Here is a 22,530-nt window from a genome sequence, read left to right as displayed (position 1 = left end):
TTGTTTAAGCAGGGGGGGGGGGGGGCATGCCTGTACTAGGAGCTTCAATTTCTCCACATCTCATGAACCCATAAATGTTCCACTGTCGTATGGGAGCCATTTATCAAGGGGGTAACACTTTCACCCTGTCTTTCCATCCCATCTGGGACGTGAGACCATGGTGGGTGGAGGGTCAGTCCTGGGGCAAAATGAGTGCCCTAGGCCAGCATCAAGCTCCCTCAGCTCCAAAGACAAATCACGAGAAATGCAAAATCATCAGACTGCTTATTTCTGGTCTCCATCTGTGGCTGGGACTTTGATTTTTTGCCCTGGGTTGTCTTCAGAAACACAAATGTGGCACTAGTAGTGGCAGTGGTGTACGGTGGACCATATTGAATCTTTGGAGGAGCAGGGAGCCCCACAACATTAGCTACTAAAACCTTATCTGATGTTCTGGGAGGAAGTATACACTTCAAAGTAAATGCAGCAGCACAAGTGCACAGCCAAACGCAGGTACCAGTGCAAGTTTTCTGAACTGGCTTTTTAACAACCAAAGCAAAGCAGATAGGGAATGTGGGGGTGGGGGGGGGGGGGGTATGAACTTAAAAATCTTTGTGGTCTCATATGGGATCCGTCTTGTCATTTTGATCTGCTATATATTCCATTCTTCAAGAAAGACACATCAGTCCCTACTCCAGACAGGGTGAGCCCTAGAGCAATTCAAACACTCTTTTGTGGATAGCCTTACCACATTTGACACAAGTGGCTTCTCCCTTGAATCCAAGAGTGGTGTGCCCAAAGTGCTGGCATTTAATATGCTCTGGGAATTTCGTGCTATTAAAAGTGAGGATGAATGAGTTAGATCTGATCAGATTGCCTACCGCCCTTTTCATGATATTCTGCACATCTACAATGTTTTCTACAAGCCACTCAACTTTCAGGTCTTCTTTGGGATGTCTACCAGATCTCTGCAAGAGACAAAACCTTTACTGTAGTTTTTAAGGAGGTATGGAGCTCTGTCTCAATCGAATATTCTGCATGGCTTTTGGCCTTCTGCAGGTTTGTCACTTGTTGAGAACTTGAGGTTTCAACCAACAGTGTCCCATTCCACAACCACTTAGCATATTTTAATGTACCTGCAATCCCCTCTAAACCATTTGAATGTAAAAAGGTGTGACTTTTTCAAAGCTTCCCTCATTCCTTTTAACTAACAAAAACGCACTGAGTAGCAGCATGTATACTATTACAAAGACAATAGAATTCTGAACCATCCCTGAGTCTGGAGGACTGGCCACACGAGCCCTCTTATTTGATTGAGTGTTGGTACCTACCAGCAGCCCACCCATTCCATTGGGAAGTGGGAGAGAGAACTTTGAAGGAATCCACCTCTGTCGCACAACCACCTAGCGAAATTAAAAGTCCAGCTATACAGAGCCCCACATCCCTGAGTAAGTCTTATACAACTGAGGTGTGGCAGGTTCCCCAGTGATTGGCCTCTAATGACTGTTTCACCTAAACAGCCTTGCATCTCATCAGCATACAGCATACCTCAAGATTGAGAAGTTTTTTATAGAGGTTTTTTACCATACTCGCATTCGGGTGGTCAAGCCAAGAACTCCATTCCCTGTAACACACAACTACCCATCACTGCACCGCATAGTGTTCACCAGAGCTTACAGTGACAGAGGACTGGCAGTGCATATCAGTCCCCAGCTCAGGAACCCCGGGGTTGACATGCCTGAACACAGCAAATGCGTGCTGAGCCCCTGAGGACAAAATTATTTTTTAAATCCTTGGAATAATCAAGCTTAGCAACTATAAAGGCACAACAAACATGTCCCATTCTTTCATGGAAATTTAGCAGACTTCTTAAACCACCCTTCTTTATGATGGCACAGTCAGTTTGTCACAGACATTTCTTTTCTCTTTGTTACATACACTGAAGAGTTAGCTTTATGAGCTTTTTTGCTACAGAAGTGTTAATATTCTCTGATAATCCATGCAAATTATTGACAGCCTGAAAGCCGCCTCCCCCCCCCCCCCCCCCCCCCACACATGCTAGGATCCTCACCTGGATGCACAATAAAATAGGGCAACACAAAATTTGTGTAGGTAACGAATCACTCATCCAAAACAACAGAAGTGTAGCACATACTCAGATGCCCCACACTTGTGAAGTTTTAGTTACAGTACACATGTATCTCCCATGTGTATTGCTCATCTTGACACCAGCAATATTTTTATAGGAGTCATAACCTTTCTTAAGACACCGACATGACCAAGAAAGTAATACCTTCATACATACAATGTTGTCATATCACACAATGCTCGTTCCCCAGCAGGACTAACCATTCTCCAGTTCTGAGCATGTTATTTATTCAAGGGTTACGTATCAATATTAAACTAACTGGTAGAAATGTGGGCCTGATAATGACAACTGCGGCATGATTTATGAAAGTTCCATATATAGTATAAAATGCTGAAAACCAGGGCTGGATAAGCCCTCAAAGTTACTGCAACAGCAAAATTTACCTGGTCGTGCTTGCGAAATAACACACTTCCCTGTACCGTCCATTAGTCCAATTTTTGGAAATCTGGCATTTCTCCCACTCACGTAAAGTGCGAAATGATCTGAAATGAAACATCTTGTATAAAATTTTGCACATGCAATAGGAATCTGTAAAATTTTCTGCATAAGTTTACTAGGCAGTTTACTATTCACACGTTGCAACTGTGTGTCACATGACTGATGTTGGTAATGCTTCATAATGTTAAGTTTGAGGCAGCATCCAATGGAAGGATGGTATGGGGTAACAGATGAGTAGCTCTTAACCAGACGACATTTATAGGCACTGACATTCTTGTTACTGACATTTACCATTCTTTTTCTTTATAATAGCCCCAACTCTAGGTAAGATTTACAATTCTATTTCCCATTAACAATCTCCATGTTTTTACCTGGAAATATATTGTGTTTGCTCCCCCTTCCCAACCTCTAGCAAAGTTTTACTTACCCACACTTGATGTTGATGGTGACAGTGATATTAGTTTCAGAGCACTCAACACCATGGTTATCAGACCCTTGCTTAATATCAATGCATAAATTTATTGAAACCAAGTCTTTCTTCATAAGTAATCTTTTCGGGACCACAGCACGCCCACCTACCACAGGTTTGAAAGACTGCCTGGCTAAGACAACACAGGCAACATTTCTTTATCCATATATTAAAATGAATAGTAAAATATCATGTGCACTCATGCCCTTTCCTCAAACTAATAGAACTATAATATAATTACAATGCAAAACATTAAATACAACTAAAATCAGCTGAAAAATTCACTAAGGCTTTTTTCTTGGTACATGTTACTGGATGATCATTAATTACATATGGTTGCCTTACACAGTCATCTAGTTTCGTTTGTGCCTTGAAAATGATTGTGTTCATCTACTGGAAATTTTCTACACATATAATTTAAAGAATACCACTCACCGATGCTCCACTGATGATCACACAAGCAGATAAAACGATGGAGACTGTGGGGATGACCGGAGCTTATATGTATGTTGCACTATAAGGAACCCACCACAAGGTTAAAGGCGATTCCCCAGTCTAAGCACAGATGCTCGGAAAACGGCTTATCCTGAAGACTCCTGTTGCCAATCTAATGCCTTCATGTTGAATGGGGTCTATGGACTTAAGATAGGATGATCTCGCAGAAGAACACAGCCACAACAGAACAACTCCTCTGTAAAATAACGCTATGGAGAAATTATCTGCAACTGAGGCACTTTCAACATGCTTAGAACCTTTAGAGTTTTTGCCTTGAAATGCTTCCAGTGTGGCAACAAGGTCAGTTTCTCATTGAAGTCCAGGAACTATACTGATTCCTCAAACTATGAATCTTATCCCACAGTTGCAGTTTTGGTTTATTAAAAACACATCATACACAAAACTAAAATTCACTCCTACCCACACTGCGATAATTTGAAGCCTGTAGATCAGTGAATAGTGGTGGACAGTGATAAATGTCCTCCTAAATACTGCGAAATGGCTATTATGCTCACTGTGGTTCTCAGCAACAGTTTGTAAGGCTTGACAACATGAAAGATATTTGCTGCCTCTCTCTGCTACTCTGGACAAGACAGCCTCATCCTCTCCACATTCCCTACTGCCCTCTTCCTCTGTGCAGTAGCTTCTGATGTGGAAGCACTATAGTTGCAGTTGTTGATCATCATCTCAAGACTAGAAGACAAGCAAAAGACTGAAAAAAATCACCCAGTAAATAGGGCTCCTGACTGTGGACACAATACTGATAATGACAATCATCCCTTGGGGACATTATTTCCTGGGTATGTCAGTCTGAGAAAACATTGCCAACTCCAAACTTAAAATAATGTCACGAAAGGAAATACTGCAATATAACTAGAGGATCTGACGTTTGCCTGCTTTATTTCTTCGTTGATAATCCTGAGTATCGACGCACTGCATTGTTGTACTGGTTGAAAAATGGGGACTGGAAGTTCAACACTGACAACTGTAAATGATGTAGTCGACTGTTACACAATTGCGTTTCACAATTATTTACTTTCACTGTTCACAAACCCCAATATTACACAATATATGGTCAGTTCACTATTGGTAAATGTTGATAAGCTTCATTAATAGGTTACAGGCAAACATCAGCGTACTGCTACAATAATTTGCTGTTGAAAGTCTATTAGCAAAACCTAATTACACAGTTTACAGTTCTTGCTGAATAAGGGTCGACAGAAGCGTCCGATCCCACGCGTCGGCTTTGACCCGTGACGTAAGGGTGTTGTCGTGTGTGACGTCATGACGGCATGGAGTTTGGTTTGAGTTGGCTGTCTCTAGCTCTGTTTTATCTTATTTTATTTACTTTTCTGATCTGTTCGTTCTATCTCGTGAGATTTTTTTTTTTTTTTTTAATTTAAAAACGCTTATTACTTATTTTAATTATCTGTTTCCTCCAATTTCTGTTTTAGTTTATTATATTTATCTTTCTGATCTCTTCGTTCTATCCCGTGAGATTTTTCTTTTTAAAAGACAAAAAACACTAATCAGCTACTGAAGCATCTTTATCTTCTATGGGTTGCAGGGATTACGACCCCTCTGCGTATTCATGCATGGCTGTCGTCACTTACACGTTGTAGCTACGCAAGGCGTCTAAATTTGTTTATATTTATTTTGCCCCCCCACCCAAAACACCCCATTTCCCGCGCTTGTCCCGTTAGTATCATTAGGCTTCTTGTGGAAAGTGTGTGTGTTTGTTTTTGTTTCCGCCATATTTGTGACGTCATGGGTCAAAGCAGACGGGCGGGATCGGACACTTCCGTATTTCCCAGAATAATAAGGTACGTGTACACTATTTCTCAAATAATTGGAACAGACATTGTCATTACTTGATCTAACACACGGCCTACCTGCGTTACACTTATTCCACTTTTAAGTTTATGCATTGTTGTTACTTTATCTGATACATAATTCCTGTCTGAAAATCAGCGGTGGACCGACTGTCTCGGGACCAAACCTCAGTCCTTTATATATCCTCACAATAATAGGCATTGAAACTATACACTGTTCATAATAGGCACTGAAACTATACACTGTTCATAATAGGCACTGAAACTATACACTGTTCAATATTTAAGTTACAGAAATTACAATTAAAACATAATTCATTCAATTAACTGAATACACTGAAAAATTCCTCTTTTTAAACAGTTACTTCTACCACAAATGTTAGGCTGAATTATTTGTTTAAATAATGAAATTAACAGATACAGCTACACAAACAATACTTTTGACAAACATGGTAATTATTTTGGAATTAATTAAGGGCTGGCTTTGCTAATATGTTTTCGAATAGAGCCAAATAAATACTTTATGATAGTATTTCGTCTTCCAAATTTTTTAATTAGTACAGAATTCTTATTTGTTTATAAGTCAACAATAGAATCAAAGTCACAAAACAGTTACTGATTTCACCCTATAACAAAAGTATTAGTTAGGAATGGTCAAAATAAATTACGAAATTAATTACTTGCACAAAACTAATAACAAAATTAAACCTGGTGCTATATTCCTTAAGACTAAGTACCAACCTTTCTCTTTTATGGAAATGTCGATCATACTCAAGCATGTTAATGGTAATTACGCAAAAATGAAAATAGGCCTAAAATGAATTTAAGGAGGCAGATGACAAAACAAGAGAGGAAGTAAAGAGATCTCAGGTTGCTTCGTCACAAGGGCAATCCCAGAAGTCCCATTTATAAACTTGTCAGATGATATTGTGTCTCCTTTTAATCATAGGCCTACCCAGTAACAAAAAATTTTCCTACCTCATGGTGCCTACATAATAAAAGCCTCTCCTATCACTCTCCAATAGCATTAGCTGGTCATGTGTAGAGTGGGATTGAAGGGACCAGACTACAAGGGCCATCGGTCCATGTGTAGAGTGATACCTAAGGTAACCATCCTGAAGGTGACAGTTTACTGGTTTCTAGAGACCATACTAAGTGGCTGTGTTCCCTACACAACTGGCAAGTGCTATACTGAGGAAGCTGATTGGTTCCGTGGTGATCTGTCCCATGTTTCCGGAGTGGGATTATGGTTGCTTCCCTACAAGAATCCAAGTATTATCCTTCAAGACAGATTCAGTCAAGAAACCTGATTAAGTAATTCTGTGACCCACTATTCAAATGTTGCAGCATGTTGCTGTCTTGAAAGCCTCAGATAACACATGCTCTAATTCCTAAGTACACAGGGGCTCTTGTACTCTTCAGCATTAGTTGTGCTCAAGTAAATGTGTCTTCTCCAGTGATTCCATTAGCAATGGGAAATTGGGGTTTTGACTGGCATTAGAAGTAATTTGTTATAAGTATTTTGTCATTATCTGCACAACACCTCTTGGGGTAGTAATCACACCGCCACAGTGGTCACTGCAGTGAACCTTCCTCTTTGATCCTTCTCATCAAATCCCATGTGTCTGCTGATGGTATCAAACAGTCTAAAAATTGCAATAATTCTTGCTGCTTTTTGCTCACTGATAAATCACAATACTTTGCCTGCGACTTGCAAAAGGCTGCAGGATTGTCAGCAAATGGATTGCGTTGCCACCCACCCATCCCTGATGGCTACGGCATTCCTTGCTCCACAACAGCAATGGCTGCTTGCCAGCTTTAACAGATGACTCCAGAAACATACACACTATTAGTCCTATGGATGACAGTAGTGATATTTCCTGGACACCGGATGGGCGTTTGTACGTTGCTTAACATCCGTTTGATGGCATGTTCTGATGTAACAGGCTGGTGGATTCAAATGGGAAAATGTTTGTTGGAGTACAAGTTCTCTGTCACTTCTCAAAGGACAGTTATCAGTTGTAGAAGAGGAATTTATTGGTCAATACTATGGATGATCCAACTGCAGCATTGATGTTATCATTTTCCCTATATTGTGCAGCCAGACAACATTCAACAGAAAGTACCTCCCCCCATGTATACCACTGGGACAAGTGTGTATGTTGAGCCCCAGTACAAATGTCGTGCATTGAAATATCCCAAGAGAAGAAATTAAGGGAATAAAGAAAGCACACAGTTATTCTTAATAGTGTGTAAGCCTGAATAGTCAAAGCTTGAAGATGATTGGTGGGGGTAACAGGTATTTCATGGTGTATATTGCAGACAAATGCTGCCACTCCACTCTTGCTCCTCTAAGCGCAATCACCAACTTAAATTTATTTATTCACTTGCCTTTTCCCCGTAGCTTCACTTGCATCATATGCATTCAACACTATAGGCAAACCTCTCCCAATCCCCACCTGTGTGTCCACCTCTTCTTCCCCCCCGCCTCTAAATGCACCGCATCTCCTTGTTGTCTGCCCGTTTCCTCCTCCACCCTTTCACTGTCCACGTAATCCTTCTCCTTTCTCAATATCCATCTCCTCTCTCACTCTCCCCCCTCTCTGCTCACTCGTGTCCATCCACATATATCCCCCTCCCCTCCAAGGCACACTGAACCTACCTGCACAACATGCACCATGTTGTTGTTGTTGTTGTGGTCTTCAGTCCTGAGACTGGTTTGATGCAGCTCTCCATGCTACTCTATCCTGTGCAAGCTGCTTCATCTCCCAGTACGTACTGCAGCTTACAGCCTTCTGAATCTGCTTAGTGTACTCATTTCTTGGTCTCCCTCTACGATTTTTACCCTCCACGCTGCCCTCCAGTACTAAATTGCTGATCCCATGATGCCTCAGAACATGTCCTACCAACCAATCCCTTCTTCTAGTCAAGTTGTGCCACAAACTCCTCTCCTCCCCAATTCTATTCAATACCTCCTCATTAGTTATGTGATCTACCCATCTAATCTTCAGCATTCTTCTGTAGCACCACAAGTTTCTATTCTCTTCTTGTCTAAAATATTTAGTTTCCATGTTTCACTTCCATACATGGCTACATTCCATACAAATACTTTCAGAAAGTAACACTTAAATCTATACTCGATGTTAACAAATTTCTCTTCTTCAGAAACGCTTTGCTTGACATTGCCAGTCTACATTTTATATCCTCTACTTCGACCATCATCAGTTATTTTGCTCCCTAAATAGCAAAACTCCTTTACTACTTTAAGTGTCTCATTTTCTAATCTAATGTGGGATACAACACACACACCTCTCTCCACAATGCAGTGTGGATTGTGGCATGCTGACAAATAGAAGAATATCATGTAACCCAATTTTTCATGTGATGTTCCTTTATAATGACCAAATGGACTACATAACCTTCAATAAAGTATGCTGGACCCCCCCCCCCTGAAATCTTGCTTGTGGTGCCAGAGTACACTATGTCTACGTTATAAAAAAACACCATAAAGTACACTGATAAAAGTGTGTTAGATAACAGACAATTCTCTAATAAGCACTTAGGTGCAAATTACGAACATATATCATATAGTAATGAACTAATAAAGTAGGCAACGGGTAGGTGTGTGTGTGTGTGTGTGTGTGTGTGTGTGTGTGTGTGTGTGTGTGTAAGAATGCACATGTGACATAGTTCTGAAAATATAAAAAATCTCATACATGGAGAGGATGTCTTTCAAGACTCTGACTTTTTGTCCCCCAAGGCAGAATTCCCCAATGGAATTGGTGGGGAAGGCTGCAAAAAATAAAAAAAAAACATGCTGAACAAACAGGAAAACCAGCAGTTCCAGCCAAGGTTTGCAGAACTGTCACTTTGTTGCAAGACAACCCTTATAACTGTCTTCCTCAGAAGCCATTCCACACAAATAGCCAAGTAGGCAAAACGCAACATGGCCACCTAGGCGAAATGCAACAATCAACAGTAATCAAACAATGAACCTACAACCTTTGTCATGTCCTAATCATAATGGGATAAAATAAAACGAACTGACATTAAGATGTTGGCATCACAGTATTCCACAAAAGATAAGTACTAGTCCAGCCCCTGGTCTGTAAAGTGCATGATCAAGATGGAAACCCAGCTACTTGCTGCCATCAATCAAGACTTTGACATTACAACCACGGATGGCAAATTGAATGTTGTGATGTACCAAAAATAACCCCTAACAACATTTAATTTCATTAAAAGTAACCTGCTATGTGGGGGTAAAACTGTTGTGTTCCATACATAAGCAATAATACCTGCTTGCTGATTTCGGAAAGAGATCTCTGAAAACTTATCCATTTACAGAGTCTTTATGATTGCATTTCACTATTTAAAGAGATCGTATGAAAAAAAAAAGGCAAACAGCTGAGAAGACCATTCTGAATCGTGAATCTTAATATTTATAAATTACGTTATCAGCTTGTGAGGCATTAAAGATATCACAGCTGATGAAAGATAGTAAACCCACACGCCCGGCAGACCTTGAAATACGAGAAAATGAAAATCAGCTGAGTAGCAGCAACATTAGCTCGTGCTCTTACACAATTTTTCTCTCACTCTCTACTAATTTTGTAAGATAATGGAATGTACAGGTCTTGGCTATAGAGCACACCAAGTGAAAACTAGTGCTGGAAATTTTCTACATGGATAACACTGTATCCGTACTTCTTACCTTTTACATATTTCATCATTTAGTTGATTGGTTGCGATTAACTTCCTACTTAATGTTTCCCATATACCAGTAACAATGTCATTGAATCGTTTACAGCACTGACTTAATCGGCCTAATGTTGCTCTGTCACAATACTGAAACAATATGTACAACACATCAGATGGAAGGTTATCCAGTCGCAGACGACTTTCGTCTTCGCTTTCTTGAAGCACGCTCTGCCCATTCATGCCTTCTGGGACTTCCGTAAGAGAGAGCAATATATGCACTAAAGAAATAATATTCCTGGACCCGTGCTGACATTTTATTTTCGATTACATTCCTTTCATTCTACATTTGAAAATAACACCGCTGCTATCCATTTACACCAAACATCGTCAGCGGCAAAGAAACGTATTTAGTTTCTGCGCAGTCAGTTGCTCCCAGAAAAAAAATTCATTTTGTATATGTTGGGTTATTACTGTAAAATCAGAAATAGTAATTCTTCGTTGACCTTGAAAGCACAAAAATAAAGCAGTCTGCATTAAGCTTCGCAGCTTTCTTTCGACATCACTGCATTTTGGTTAGGAATGCCAAACTCCATTGCGAAGTCCTATCCGACGACAATTCACCACTCATAATTTCCGATAGGCTAGTTTTTTCGGACATATCAACACATTTAGGATAATGTTTAATATCTACATTCTCCATCCGTTTTAAATTAGAACCAGGGGAATTACATTTTGCGCAGCAAACTGCAAAGATCTTAATCTTTTTCAGATAAGAGTTTAAAAATTATTTTTTTATGTTTAGAGTATAGCCTTCGGCGTATTACATAAAGCTGTCTGTTGTACGTCTGGTCAGTAATGCCCTGATTTGTTGTTTCATGTTGTATAAGGTCTATCTTGTCACCTTCTGTACCGCGATGTGGTAATTAGAGTGAACAGCCAGATTCACACTAGACGCAAAGGACCGACACGACACGTCACGTCACGTCACCAACACCGTCAAGAAGTCGGGATTTTACCAGTGGTTCTCAAACTAAGGGACTAAGGGGCACGACGCCCCCCCCCCCCCGCCGGTAGTGGGTGGGGGAGGGCGCGAGTGGTACACAGAAGGGTGAGGTATATTAAAATAAAACACATAGTAACAAACAATTTAGGTTTATCCTTTTCTTCGAACAACCAAGATGCAGTTGATTGGTATTCAATTTCGCCTGATGTCGGTGCTATGCCAGATGCGGTCGAAGACAATGAAACTGCGGTCGTATCTTTGGCATTGTTTCAAATGATCGGGACAAATGGGCAACATCGGCCGTCGGCGGCATCCCCCGGCAATAACTGACAAAAACTATTTGTTGAAAACGCGATTTTACAAGGTTGCGATACCGAAAACTCAAAAGAAAGCGTGTACTGCAAATATATTAGCTATAGCTTGCAAGCAATAGTAAACAACCGAAGATGAAATGGGCCCAAGCTTGGTTGAAAGAAGGAGTCGCTGGTGACATGTTAATTTAACTGAAAGCAGAATCACAGACCCACAAGATTTTGTATATTATTTTCAATGAGTTTTGTATTGTACGACACATTATTAGTGTTGATACGAGATAAAATAGAGAAGCAAAATACGTTACTGAGAGCGGCATTCTCATTCAACAAGAGATTAGCAGTAACTCAGATATGTCTGGCATTCTAAAGGTGAATTCATACTGGCTATCATGTCATGTCACACCCTATCCTGTCAAAGTATTCTGCAATGTATTTCATATGGCAGCATCTACAATGACCCCCACCTATCACAGCACCATCAAGGTTTCTCAGGAAGAAATTTTTGATGGTTGACGCCATCCATCCGTTGTTGAACACATTATTTCCTCCCAGTACATGGCCATGCACAGATTTCCATATTTCGTTTCTTGGTGGTTTTCGTGGTTGATATGAGTCATTTGTTGTTCGCTATTTTGTTCTGAATAGTTTCGTTTCACTATTTATTTTCTTAAAATTTGTAGTAAATGACGAAAGAATAATTGAAGCAGTGAGGTAGCAGCCTGAATTGTATGGCAAGAGTGTACTAAATTACTTGCTCTCTACTACATTTAGAAAGTGGATTTTTGTACATACCAGTAACTTATTTCATATTTTGCAATGAAATGGACTGCAGTATGGCTGGGACTTGCAAAGTAAAAAAAGAACTGTGGTGAAATTTCTTTTAATATTGTCAGGCATTTGTTGTGATGATAAAGAAATGGATTGAAACCTTCAGGCACTGCAAGTTGTTTGTTTGAGTATGCCAATTTAATGTTAGGTAGCGTTCTGGATTGTGCGTGAAACCGTTTTGCAATCATCAGTGATCAATATTTACGTGGTTTCACTAGTTAACTGAAGTACAAATGAGGCATCTGAACAAATAAAAGCCACATACAAGGTGTGAAGAAACTGTATAAATCTTGATGGGAAAGGTATTGAGAAAGATATGACAATTAGCACAAAAATTTGAAATGGGCTGGCAAGTAGCAAATAAACTTATTAACCTTAAACCAATTTTTCAAGGGGTGTGATGGCAGCTTATAACAATGCGTTACTTTTAGTAATTCTGGGTGCTATTGGACGTAAGAAATGCTAAATATAATGCTTCGACTTCCTAAAATATAAAATGCAGATTCCTTTTCCTCGATCTTCTTATGTAGTGTGTGAAATTCCCCTACGTAATGACATTTTTCGACCCACCACTCTTTTTTTGTGTTGTTTTGCACTTCTGTCTTCCTGATTTAATATTCAAACTATCCCTGCAAGCTGCAAACCATGTAATTTATTGATTATTCCTTGCTACTTGGTGTTATCTTGAAGCTGTGAGAAAGGAGGACAGGCGCTCCAAGGCGCGGAAGCACAGACGATGCTGAGGGCAGACGGAACTAGGAGAGATATTATTACATGAAGTAAACCATAAGGGGAGAGCCTTGCGAAAATGCACACGCCTCCAGATGCGGTCCCAGGGCGTTAGTTACTCTTCAAGGAATTAACATGTAACTTCATATGTCGTCTAGATGCTGTGGTAGGTTGCCACCGTAGAACTTTGTAACCAACAGGTATGTAGTAGCGTATAAAGCCAGCTTGATACCAGCCCTGAGAAGAGCAACGTCAGTAGGCTCACAAAGGTTAGAATGAGACTGAAAACGCCAAAGAACTGTTGATCTAGCAGTCCCTACTCGTGGGAGCCTGAGGGGCGTGACTAAATGACGTATAACAATAATGTTGCAAGTCTTATTTGGCAGAGCAGTTACGTTTAGCTTTCAGCTGAACAATGTTGACACCAAATACGGACTCAGTGCCACTGTATTAACATCCCTGTAGGAGCAGTAGAGGGGACCTAACTAAACTGTGATTGGCAGAAGCCTGCAAGGGATCTGCAGAATTGGCTGGGTGGCTTTAAGTGGGAAAAACAGTGCCCCAACGAGACTCTTTAAAAGCCCTAGATTTCGCGTTTTGGCGGAGTTCTCAGTCAGACGATCTGGGCGCTGAATCCGCGTCCGTCGACTCCATCCTCAGTCCTGCTCCAAGTGTGCTCTCTCACTTGGAGTGCCTCAGTGAACAGCGTCACATTCAGTATGTTTTGTTTTGCAACTAAGTTGTTGCCTTGAGATGCTGCTCGTGTTTGCTACTGTGGTTAGCATCCACACCTGGGACTCCTGCACTGGTTTCTGTTGTAACAATGTTATTCATGCTTTTTCTAACGCCGGAACTAGTCTGCAGTGTATTAGTTAGTCCTGTCTGAAATAAACAATTATTTCAAAACCCTGTTTGTTCCAGAGTCTCCACAATGAATTCCCTACCAAGCCTCACCACCTGCATTTCTAGTAAATGCTTGTACCAGTGTTGGCTCAGATAGACGAAAACAGTCAAATGCCTTCACTGTGAATTGTCCTTCTGCCTTCTGCTCTGTACTGCTCGGGAGTGCAGACTGACCAGTAATCCCTTTTCTCCCTCTCCCACCTATGTCAGGACACTACATAGGTACAATATTTTGGTGCCAGGTGTGGTGTTGTTTTCGGTGGAACTGATTTTTTAGATAGGTAGACACTTCGTTCCTGATCAGCCCAATGTCTTGACTGGACTGACGGCTTTGTGGCTCTGTTAGACGCAACATTGGCACTCCAGTGAAAGTAGACGGGCCGAGAAGAACAGAAGAAAGAAGAAGAGGCCGGACCTTGAAGCCGGACGCCGGAAGACGGGGCCAGGGCAGCCTGTCTTCACGACTACCGACTCCACGGACGTCGGGGGAGCGGCGGAGCGACAACGAGACGGGGCCTTGTGGTCCTGGGAGGACCGCCAGGCCAACGCACCCACGACTCCACGGCAGGGCAGCGCTGAGACACGTCCTTCAGGCGTCAGCAGGCGCCTCCAGCAGCGGCAACGGCTTCAGCGGTTGCGGGCTACGCAACACCACGCCGGGCCCGAGACAGGGCTGTGCTGGACAGGCGATAGCAACTCGGCTCCAAGGACAGCACGTCGGCACGCATCTGCACGTACCAGAACAGTGCAGCGCCAGTTCGCCTCTACTCAGCACGTCGCATCACAAACACAGTAAGTCATGACGACCCCTAACTCTGCCGTTACTAAGAGCGGACTGACTACAGTTAGTATTTCAATATGCTACGTGTTAAAGTTGCTCCCTCAGGCCTTTGAAGGCAATAAGTCAACATTAAATGGATTTATAAATAATGTAGACATAGCCTTTGAACTAGTACGTAAAGCAGAACGTCACATCATTTAAAATTTGTCGAAACAAGAATCCAGGGTCCTGCACAAAGCAAATTGTTCATACCCAAACTATCTTCCACATGGGTGAAAGTAAGAGCCATTATGTTAGAAAATTACGCATCCAACCGCACGTTAGATGTTTATGCCTGTAGCATGTTTTCGAATAGGCAGTCATAGGGAGAATCAATTGCAGACTGGGCTAGCAGAGTAGATTTACTTCAACATCGATTTCGTGAACCTGTGCACAGTGCCATGCCACCGTCACAACTAGCTGGATCTGTGGCGTTAGTAGCAAAATTAAGCAGATCAGTATTCATTCAGGGGATCTATGATGAGCATATACAGACAGTTGTGTGTGCAAGGGGCGAAAACATTACTCTGACTGAAGCGGTCGAGGTCACTTTGACGGAAGAGTCAGTAATTATGTCCACCAAGGAAAAAGGATTTAATGACAGAAGTCAGCAGGGCAAAATGGGGAAAGCTACTCTCAAGTGTTTTACCTGTGGTCGTGTAGGGCATACCTCAAAGGATTGCAGGAGTAATATCAGGTGCAAGACTTGTGGGAAATCAGGCCATTTAACGCGAGACTGCCGACTTGAGAAACGGATTCGCAAAGTCGAACCGGTGCAAGCGTGTCGAGAACCAGAGACGTCAAAAACAGTTAGATGTGAAAGGTGCAGTTTATTGGGACATCGAGGTCCCTGCTAGAAAACGAAATCAGTTGTGTGTTTTGCGTGTCACACGGTTAGAGAATGTACTGAGAACTCAGGGTCACCTGTGAAAAGTAAGAAGCAGGGAAATAACCGGAAAACATAAGATTACAGTCGCTTTATGCTGAACTTGGGAAGGTATTTAAAGTCGACTGTGAGAGTAAAAATGAGTTTGTACAATTGAGGTGCCCCCAGAGTACAGAAAGTCCGTTAAAATTGCTTCTAGATAATGGAGCTCAGATTACTTTATTTAATGTGAAGTATCTGCAAGACCAGGTCAGGTATAGACCTGAAGAAAATACAAAGATTAAAGGTATTACGAACCCAGCCATGCACACGTATGGGACAGCAGTCATAGATCTTGAAATAGATCGCGAGTTAAGACTGAAACATAAGCTTCATCTGGTAGGAGGCGAACTGGATATTCCCTATGCTGGTTTAATTGGAAGAGACTTCTTTACGAAGTATGGTGTAGTGATTGACTACGCAAAAGGAACATTGTGGATTAAGGACAGATACGTTAAACTGTGTACGGGGATGGAGACACCAAGCCCACGTACACAAGAGCTGAGGCTTAAGGGGCCGCCAGTGGAGTTTGAAACTGCAGAGAGAGTATGCAGTACACAGGATACCGGTAGACAGACGTGTCGCCGACAAGAGAAAGTCGCTACCGAGCCTAGGACAGGTAAGGTGGCAAAAATAGAGTTAGGTCCTCACGTGGCGTGGATTTTGAGGATAGATGTTGCAGATACTAGCCTAGAGGAAGGCATTGTGGAAAAGCAAGAATTGCTTGTTTAATTAGTGTGTTAAATACATGAGAGGAGGCGGTTTCTCTTGAGATGCCTCGGATTAAAGTGGAGGGAGTTCCACAGTTTAGCGCTAGTCCGCAGCAGACCATGCGTAACGTAGAAGTCTCGAGCAAGAAAAAGTCGAGAATCAGTTTACTGAAGAAGAATTTACGATTGGATCATTTCAATGATGTAGAAAAACAGACCATAATAGAGGTGTGTTCTACGTATAATGATATTTTCCACCTACCCGGAGACAAGTTGACATATACAGAAACACTTTGACATGGTTAGTTGGTGTGGTCTTCAGTCCTGAGACTGGTTTGATGCAGCTCTCCATGCTACTCTATCCTGTGCAAGCTTCTTCATCTCCCAGTACTTACTGCTACCTACATCCGTCTGAATCTGCTTAATGTATTCATCTCTTGCTCTCCCTCTACGATTTTTACCCTCCACACTGCCCTCCAATGCTAAATTTGTGATCCCTTGATGCCTCAGAATATGTCCTACCAACCGGTCCCTTCTTCTTGTCAAGTTGTGCCACAAACACCTCTTCTCCCCAATTCTATTCAATACCTCCTTATTAGTTATGTGATCTACCCATCTAATCTTCAGCATTCTTCTGTAGCACCACATTTCGAAAGCTTCTATTCTCTTCTTGTCCAAACTATTTATCGTCCATGTTTCACTTCCATACATGGCTACACTCTATACAAATACTTTCAGAAACGACTTCCTGACACTTAAATCTATACTCGATGTTAACAAATTTCTCTTCTTCAGAAACGCTTTCCTTGCCATTGCCAGTCTACATTTTATATCCTCTCTACTTCGACCATCATCAGTTATTTTGCCCCCAAATAGCAAAACTCCTTTACTACTTTAAGTGTTTCATTTCCCAATCTAATTCCCTCAGCATCACCCGACTTAATTCGACTACATTCCATTATCCTCGTTTTGCTTATGTTGATGTTCATCTTATATCCTCCTTTCAAGACACTGTCCATTCCGTTCAACTGCTCTTCCAAGTCCTTTGCTGTCTCTGACAGAATTACAATGTCATCGGCGAACCTCAAAGTTTTTAATTCTTCTCCATGGATTTTAACTCCTACTTCGAATTTTTCTTTTGTTTCCTTTACTGCTTGCTCAATGTACAAATTGAATAACATTGTGGAGAGGCTAGAACCCTGTCTCACTCCCTTCACAACTACTGCTTCCCTTTCATGCCCCTCAACTCTTGAAACTGCCATCTGCTTTCTGTACAAATTGTAAATAGCCTTTCGCTCCCTGTATTTTACCCCTACCACCCTAAGAATTTGAAAGAGAGTATTCCAGTTAACATTGTCAAAAGCTTTCTCTAAGTCTACAAATGCTAGAAACATAGGTTTGCCTTTCCTTATCTTTCTTCTAAGATAAGTCGTAAGGTCAGTATTGCCTCACGTGTTCCAATATTTCTGCAGAATCCAAACTGATCTTCGCCGAGGTCGGCTTCTACTAGTTTTTCCATTCGTCTGTAAAGAATTCGCGTTAGTATTTTGCAGCTGTGACTTATTAAACTGATAGTTCGGTAATTTTCACATCTGTCAACACCAGCTTTCTTTGGGATTGGAATTATTATATTCTTCTTGAAGTCGGAGGGAGCTTCGCCTGTCTCATACAACTTGCTCACCAGACGGTAGAGTTTTGTCAGGACTGGTTCCCCCAAGGCCGTCAGTAGCTCTAATGGAATGTTGTCTACTCCCGGGGCCTTGTTTCGACTTAGGTCTTTCAGTGCTCTGTCAAACTCTTCACTCAGTATCGTATCTCCCATTTCATCTTCATCTATATCCTCTTCCATTTCCATAATATTGTCCTCAAGTACATCGCCCTTGTATAGACCGTCTATATACTCCTTCCACCTTTCTTCTTCCCCTTCTTTGCATAGAACTTGGTTTCCATCTGAGCTCTTGATATCCATACAAGTGCTTCTCTTTTCTCCTGTAGGCAGTATCTATCTTACCCCTAGTGAGATAAGCCTCTACATCCTTGCATTTGCCCTCTAGCTATCCCTGCTTAGCCATTTTGCACTTCCTGTCGATCTCATTTTTGAGACGTTTATATTCGTTTTTGCCTGCTTCATGTAGTGCGTTTTTATATTTTCTCCTTTCATCAGTTAAATTCAGTATCTCTTCTGTTACCCAGGGATTTCTATTAGCCCTCGTCTTTTCACCTACTCGATCCTCTGATGCCTTCACTACTTCATCCCTCAGAGCTTGCGACCGAACCGCCGAATCTTTCCATCAGTAAATGGGGTATGTTCTCAACTGACTCGGTTGTTTTAACCCCCTCCACTGACGGAATGATCCGCTTCCTAATTCCGTATGTATAAAACCAATACGGACTTGTAGCTGTCACGCCTTTGCGCTTACTGCTACGTATTTTAACTGTAAATAGCTCAGTCCTAATGGTAAGAGGTAGTAGTGGATTCACGTTGTTAATATTTGAATACAGCACAGCTGCCACAAGCTCAGCTCACTTTTCCTCCACTCCTACCCTCGCCATTGCATCACATTAACTAGGTGCTACGAGGACCTTGATAAATTCACTTGCGTATACAATTTTGACCGTTACTCGCCAGTATTTACCTAATGATTAGTACACTCCTAACCGGACTATTTCCCTAAGAGCTGTGATGATTGAATGGGTTCGATCCACGGCCTACAGTGCCCTACAGTTCACACGGTAACACTGCCTACCTGACCCACTTAACTTGGTAGTGAGCTTATGTATCCAATCACCACTGCTAGCAGCAGTGGATAATCCTATCAGCACGACGAGAGCAGCAGACTTACTGTCGAATCCTCCTGAAAATACTTATAACTACGGACGCCAGCTCTGAAGGAGCAAAAGAATAAATCAATTTTTGGCTCGTTTCAAAGTGAAATGACTTGAGTTGAATTTAAACTTAATTCTGAATATTACTATTTCTGATCATTCTAGATGATTCTACAAAGCAAATACTCTCTCAATTTCTGTGAGTTGGCTTGGTAATTACTACCAAGACAGTTTATGCAACTTGGGTTAACAAAATTCTATCCTTCAACTTATTTAATGATTTTGGATATTACTCTTTGGACAATTGATACAGAATTAGTTAAGTGACTTTACTTGAAAGGTTACTCAGAAAAATTTAAGTAACTATAAATAGGCGACTCATTCTGGTGTGACCATTGCTCTTTTCAACATTCTTATACGCTAAAGTATTCTACAACCAAAAGAATTGTAAATGAAAGAGGCGATGGTGGCCTCAGTCTGATTTCACTATACTATGTTTGAGGTTACTACACTTTACAATGAACAACATGCGTCGTAATTTTACTCATTACTATATTCTGTCCTCTGCACTTGCATAAAAGAAAACTGGTATTCTCCTTTTACATGTATACAAAGTTCGACTTAACAATTGAAAACAGTCTTGCCTTGGGTAGACGTGTCGGTGCTGGTGGTGAGATGCATGTGGCTAACGCAGCTCTTCACGCCTCATGCCCTTAATGGCGGCTGGAACTACGAGCTGTAGCACCCGTATAAGCTACTGCGCGTCCGCCATAAAATCTGGGCGCAGGAACTCTTACAATCAGCCCCAGTGGCATAGAGGCGGCTTCAACAACCATTCATCGCGTTTCACTCCAAAAACGGCGACGATATTCGCCTCTTCTCTGTTGCACAATCACTTTTGCGTGAGCACAGTTACGCAAGTCCGATCATGTCAACACTCCCCAGGCCATTCCATTGTTCAGTCCCTGTGTCTCCAGCTACCCCTAGCTACACTCGTTTCACCAAGAGTGGGGGCGTTCCCCTACCATCTTTTTACCGAAATCATTTAGTATTTAAGAATATTTATATTTATTACCCTGGAGTTCATACCAGTTATAATGATTTACTACTAGCGCTTTACAACATTAAATTATACAGTAATAACTTATAATTACCAAGAAAAAGAATACATTTGACTCCGAGAGATTAGTGCATTGTCTGACAGGTGGCGCTAATTCCCAGTTTCGCCAATAGATGGCATCAGGGTGCACTCCCTGGCAGTCTCACACAAGCGCGCCGGTTTCCGACGCGCGGGCTCCAAATTACTGTCAGCCCACCATCATTTCAGTTCCGTTACACATGCCCCACTTCTTATTGAAGTATCTTACAGTGATAATTCAATAAGAAGTCTCTCCTATAATGAATCTGAAATGTTCGTTAAGCTTTTTACCAATGGTTTTCCCTTTCTTACTGACACACCTCGATACTTATATTACATATTTAAAATGAAACACCAATTCTTTCTCTCTTTCCTGCTAAACATTACATAAATGATTTACATATATTCTTTCCAATTTTCTTACTTCTAAACACAGTACACTTTAAACATCTTTTTTTTTTTTTTACAAAGTTTTAAATACACTTCTTTTATCTCAGGCAAGTAAAACACACGTTGTGCGCCTATTACTTTGTAGCCCGTCCTTTTCACTTTACCTCCTCACTTTTCTACCTCTTCCACAACACTTATTTACACCTCTATTAAGGCTTTCTTAGAAGCTCAGTCTTTCTGAGTCTGTTTAGTCTCTACTTAAACTAGAAGTTTCATTAGAATACTGCAATATATTTTAGTGAGCATTTACCTTTCACATAGAACAAAAGAAACAAAACTATTTACATATTGGTTTACTTTAATATTTATTTATATATTTATTTTCAATCTGGTGGAATTCGTGGTTCATACCTTTTGAGATCCACTATGTTTCTTACTCCCAGGCGTTTGCCTGTTAATGGGTACTCTAAATAATAAGCATTCACATTGGGTATGGACACTATTTTAAATGGTCCATTATACATATATTTAAATTTGCTGATCTCGTTATTAATTTCACTTGACTTTTCATGTGTTCTTACAAAAACGAGATCACCTATTTTGAATTTAGGATTCCTTACTTTTTCGTCGTGACGACAAACTCTCCCATCTTCTTGTTTTCTCATCTTGTCTTTTACTAAGTTCTTTTTACTATCATAATCTAATTCAACTCTATCTGGAAATTCTAGTAGGTCTTCTACTAGACTTTTACTTCTTGTCTTTTTCAGGATTTCTTCTGGAGTAAATCCAGTGCTCTCGTTTGTTAATGAATTCATGATTTCTTCGAATTTACTCACATACATTCCCCACTTCTTGTGGTTACTATGGCAGTATGTCCTAAATAACCGACCTATCTCACGCATATATCTTTCTGCCGGATTGCTTGATGGGTGATAAGCTGAGATATGTACCACTTCTACCTGTTTCTCAGTTATCCCATCCTTCCACATTTTTGAGCAAAACTGAACACCATTATCTGATAGTATTCTCTTTGGCTGCCCTACTTTCACAAAATAATAACACACCATTTTATCATACACAGCTCTGGCAGTAGCTTTTCTCAAGGGATATAGCTTTATATACTTTGAGAAAAGTTCAACTGCTACAAATATGTACACAAAACCCCCCATGGTTTTCGGTAATGGTCCAAAGATATCTACTGCTACTATTTCTAATACTTCATCAGGTTTTATTGATTGCATGGGCCCTTGATTAGTTGCATTTGTTCCTTTCGCCTTTTGGCATAGATCACAAGATCGTATCCTCTATGCTACCTTCGTGCCATGTTGTTAAAGGTAATGCATTCATCTAACTTATCGGTACACTTCCGTGCACCAAATGGCCATATGCCAAGTGAACATAATCTATCAGCACTTCAGTGTGTTGTTCCGGCCAACATACTCTCCACTTCCCTGGATTATTTAATCTTTGAAGATACAGTACACCTTTATGTATTTTATATGAAGCCCTTATGTTAGTTGCGTCCGGATTGTCAAACTTGACCTTTACCGACTTGAGTGCATCATCATCACTTTGATATCTTCGCATATTCCGACATATTTCCCTAATTTTTCTCTTCCTTCCACTTTTTTGAAGTAATTCACCTCAAAAACATCTTCCCTATTCTTTACACTTTCTAGTGCCTCACAACATCCTTCCGGTAATCTCGACAAAGCATCCGGTACTGCATGTTCTTTCCCTTTAACATACTTGATCTCTATATCAAATTGTTGTAAAAACAGCGCCCATCTGGTCAACCTGTTATGTAACAATCTGCAGTCCTTCAAAAATATTAAAGCTTTGTGGTCTGTATGGACCACAGTGTTATGTCCCCATAAGAAA

At 41.0% G+C, this 22,530-nt stretch overlaps 1 protein-coding gene across 1 annotated transcript in view; it reads right to left on the bottom strand.

The window, feature by feature from the left end:
* The window catches only part of LOC126188101 (F-box/WD repeat-containing protein 4-like), an 84,358-nt gene extending 73,870 nt beyond the window's left edge, over window positions 1-10,488 (bottom strand). The window contains exons 1-2 of the mRNA XM_049929567.1: window positions 10,077-10,488; window positions 2,512-2,610 (exon numbers count right to left, since the gene is read on the bottom strand). Coding sequence (XP_049785524.1) covers window positions 2,512-2,610; window positions 10,077-10,303 — 326 coding nt within the window. The 5' untranslated portion in view covers window positions 10,304-10,488. The remainder of the gene's footprint in view (window positions 1-2,511; window positions 2,611-10,076) is intronic.
* Window positions 10,489-22,530: the final 12,042 nt, after the last annotated feature.

Source organism: Schistocerca cancellata, chromosome 5 (assembly GCF_023864275.1).
Source record: "Schistocerca cancellata isolate TAMUIC-IGC-003103 chromosome 5, iqSchCanc2.1, whole genome shotgun sequence".
Classification (NCBI taxonomy): domain Eukaryota; kingdom Metazoa; phylum Arthropoda; class Insecta; order Orthoptera; family Acrididae; genus Schistocerca; species Schistocerca cancellata.
Note: the sequence above shows the minus strand (reverse complement) of the source record. Positions and strands in the feature narration are given on the sequence as shown.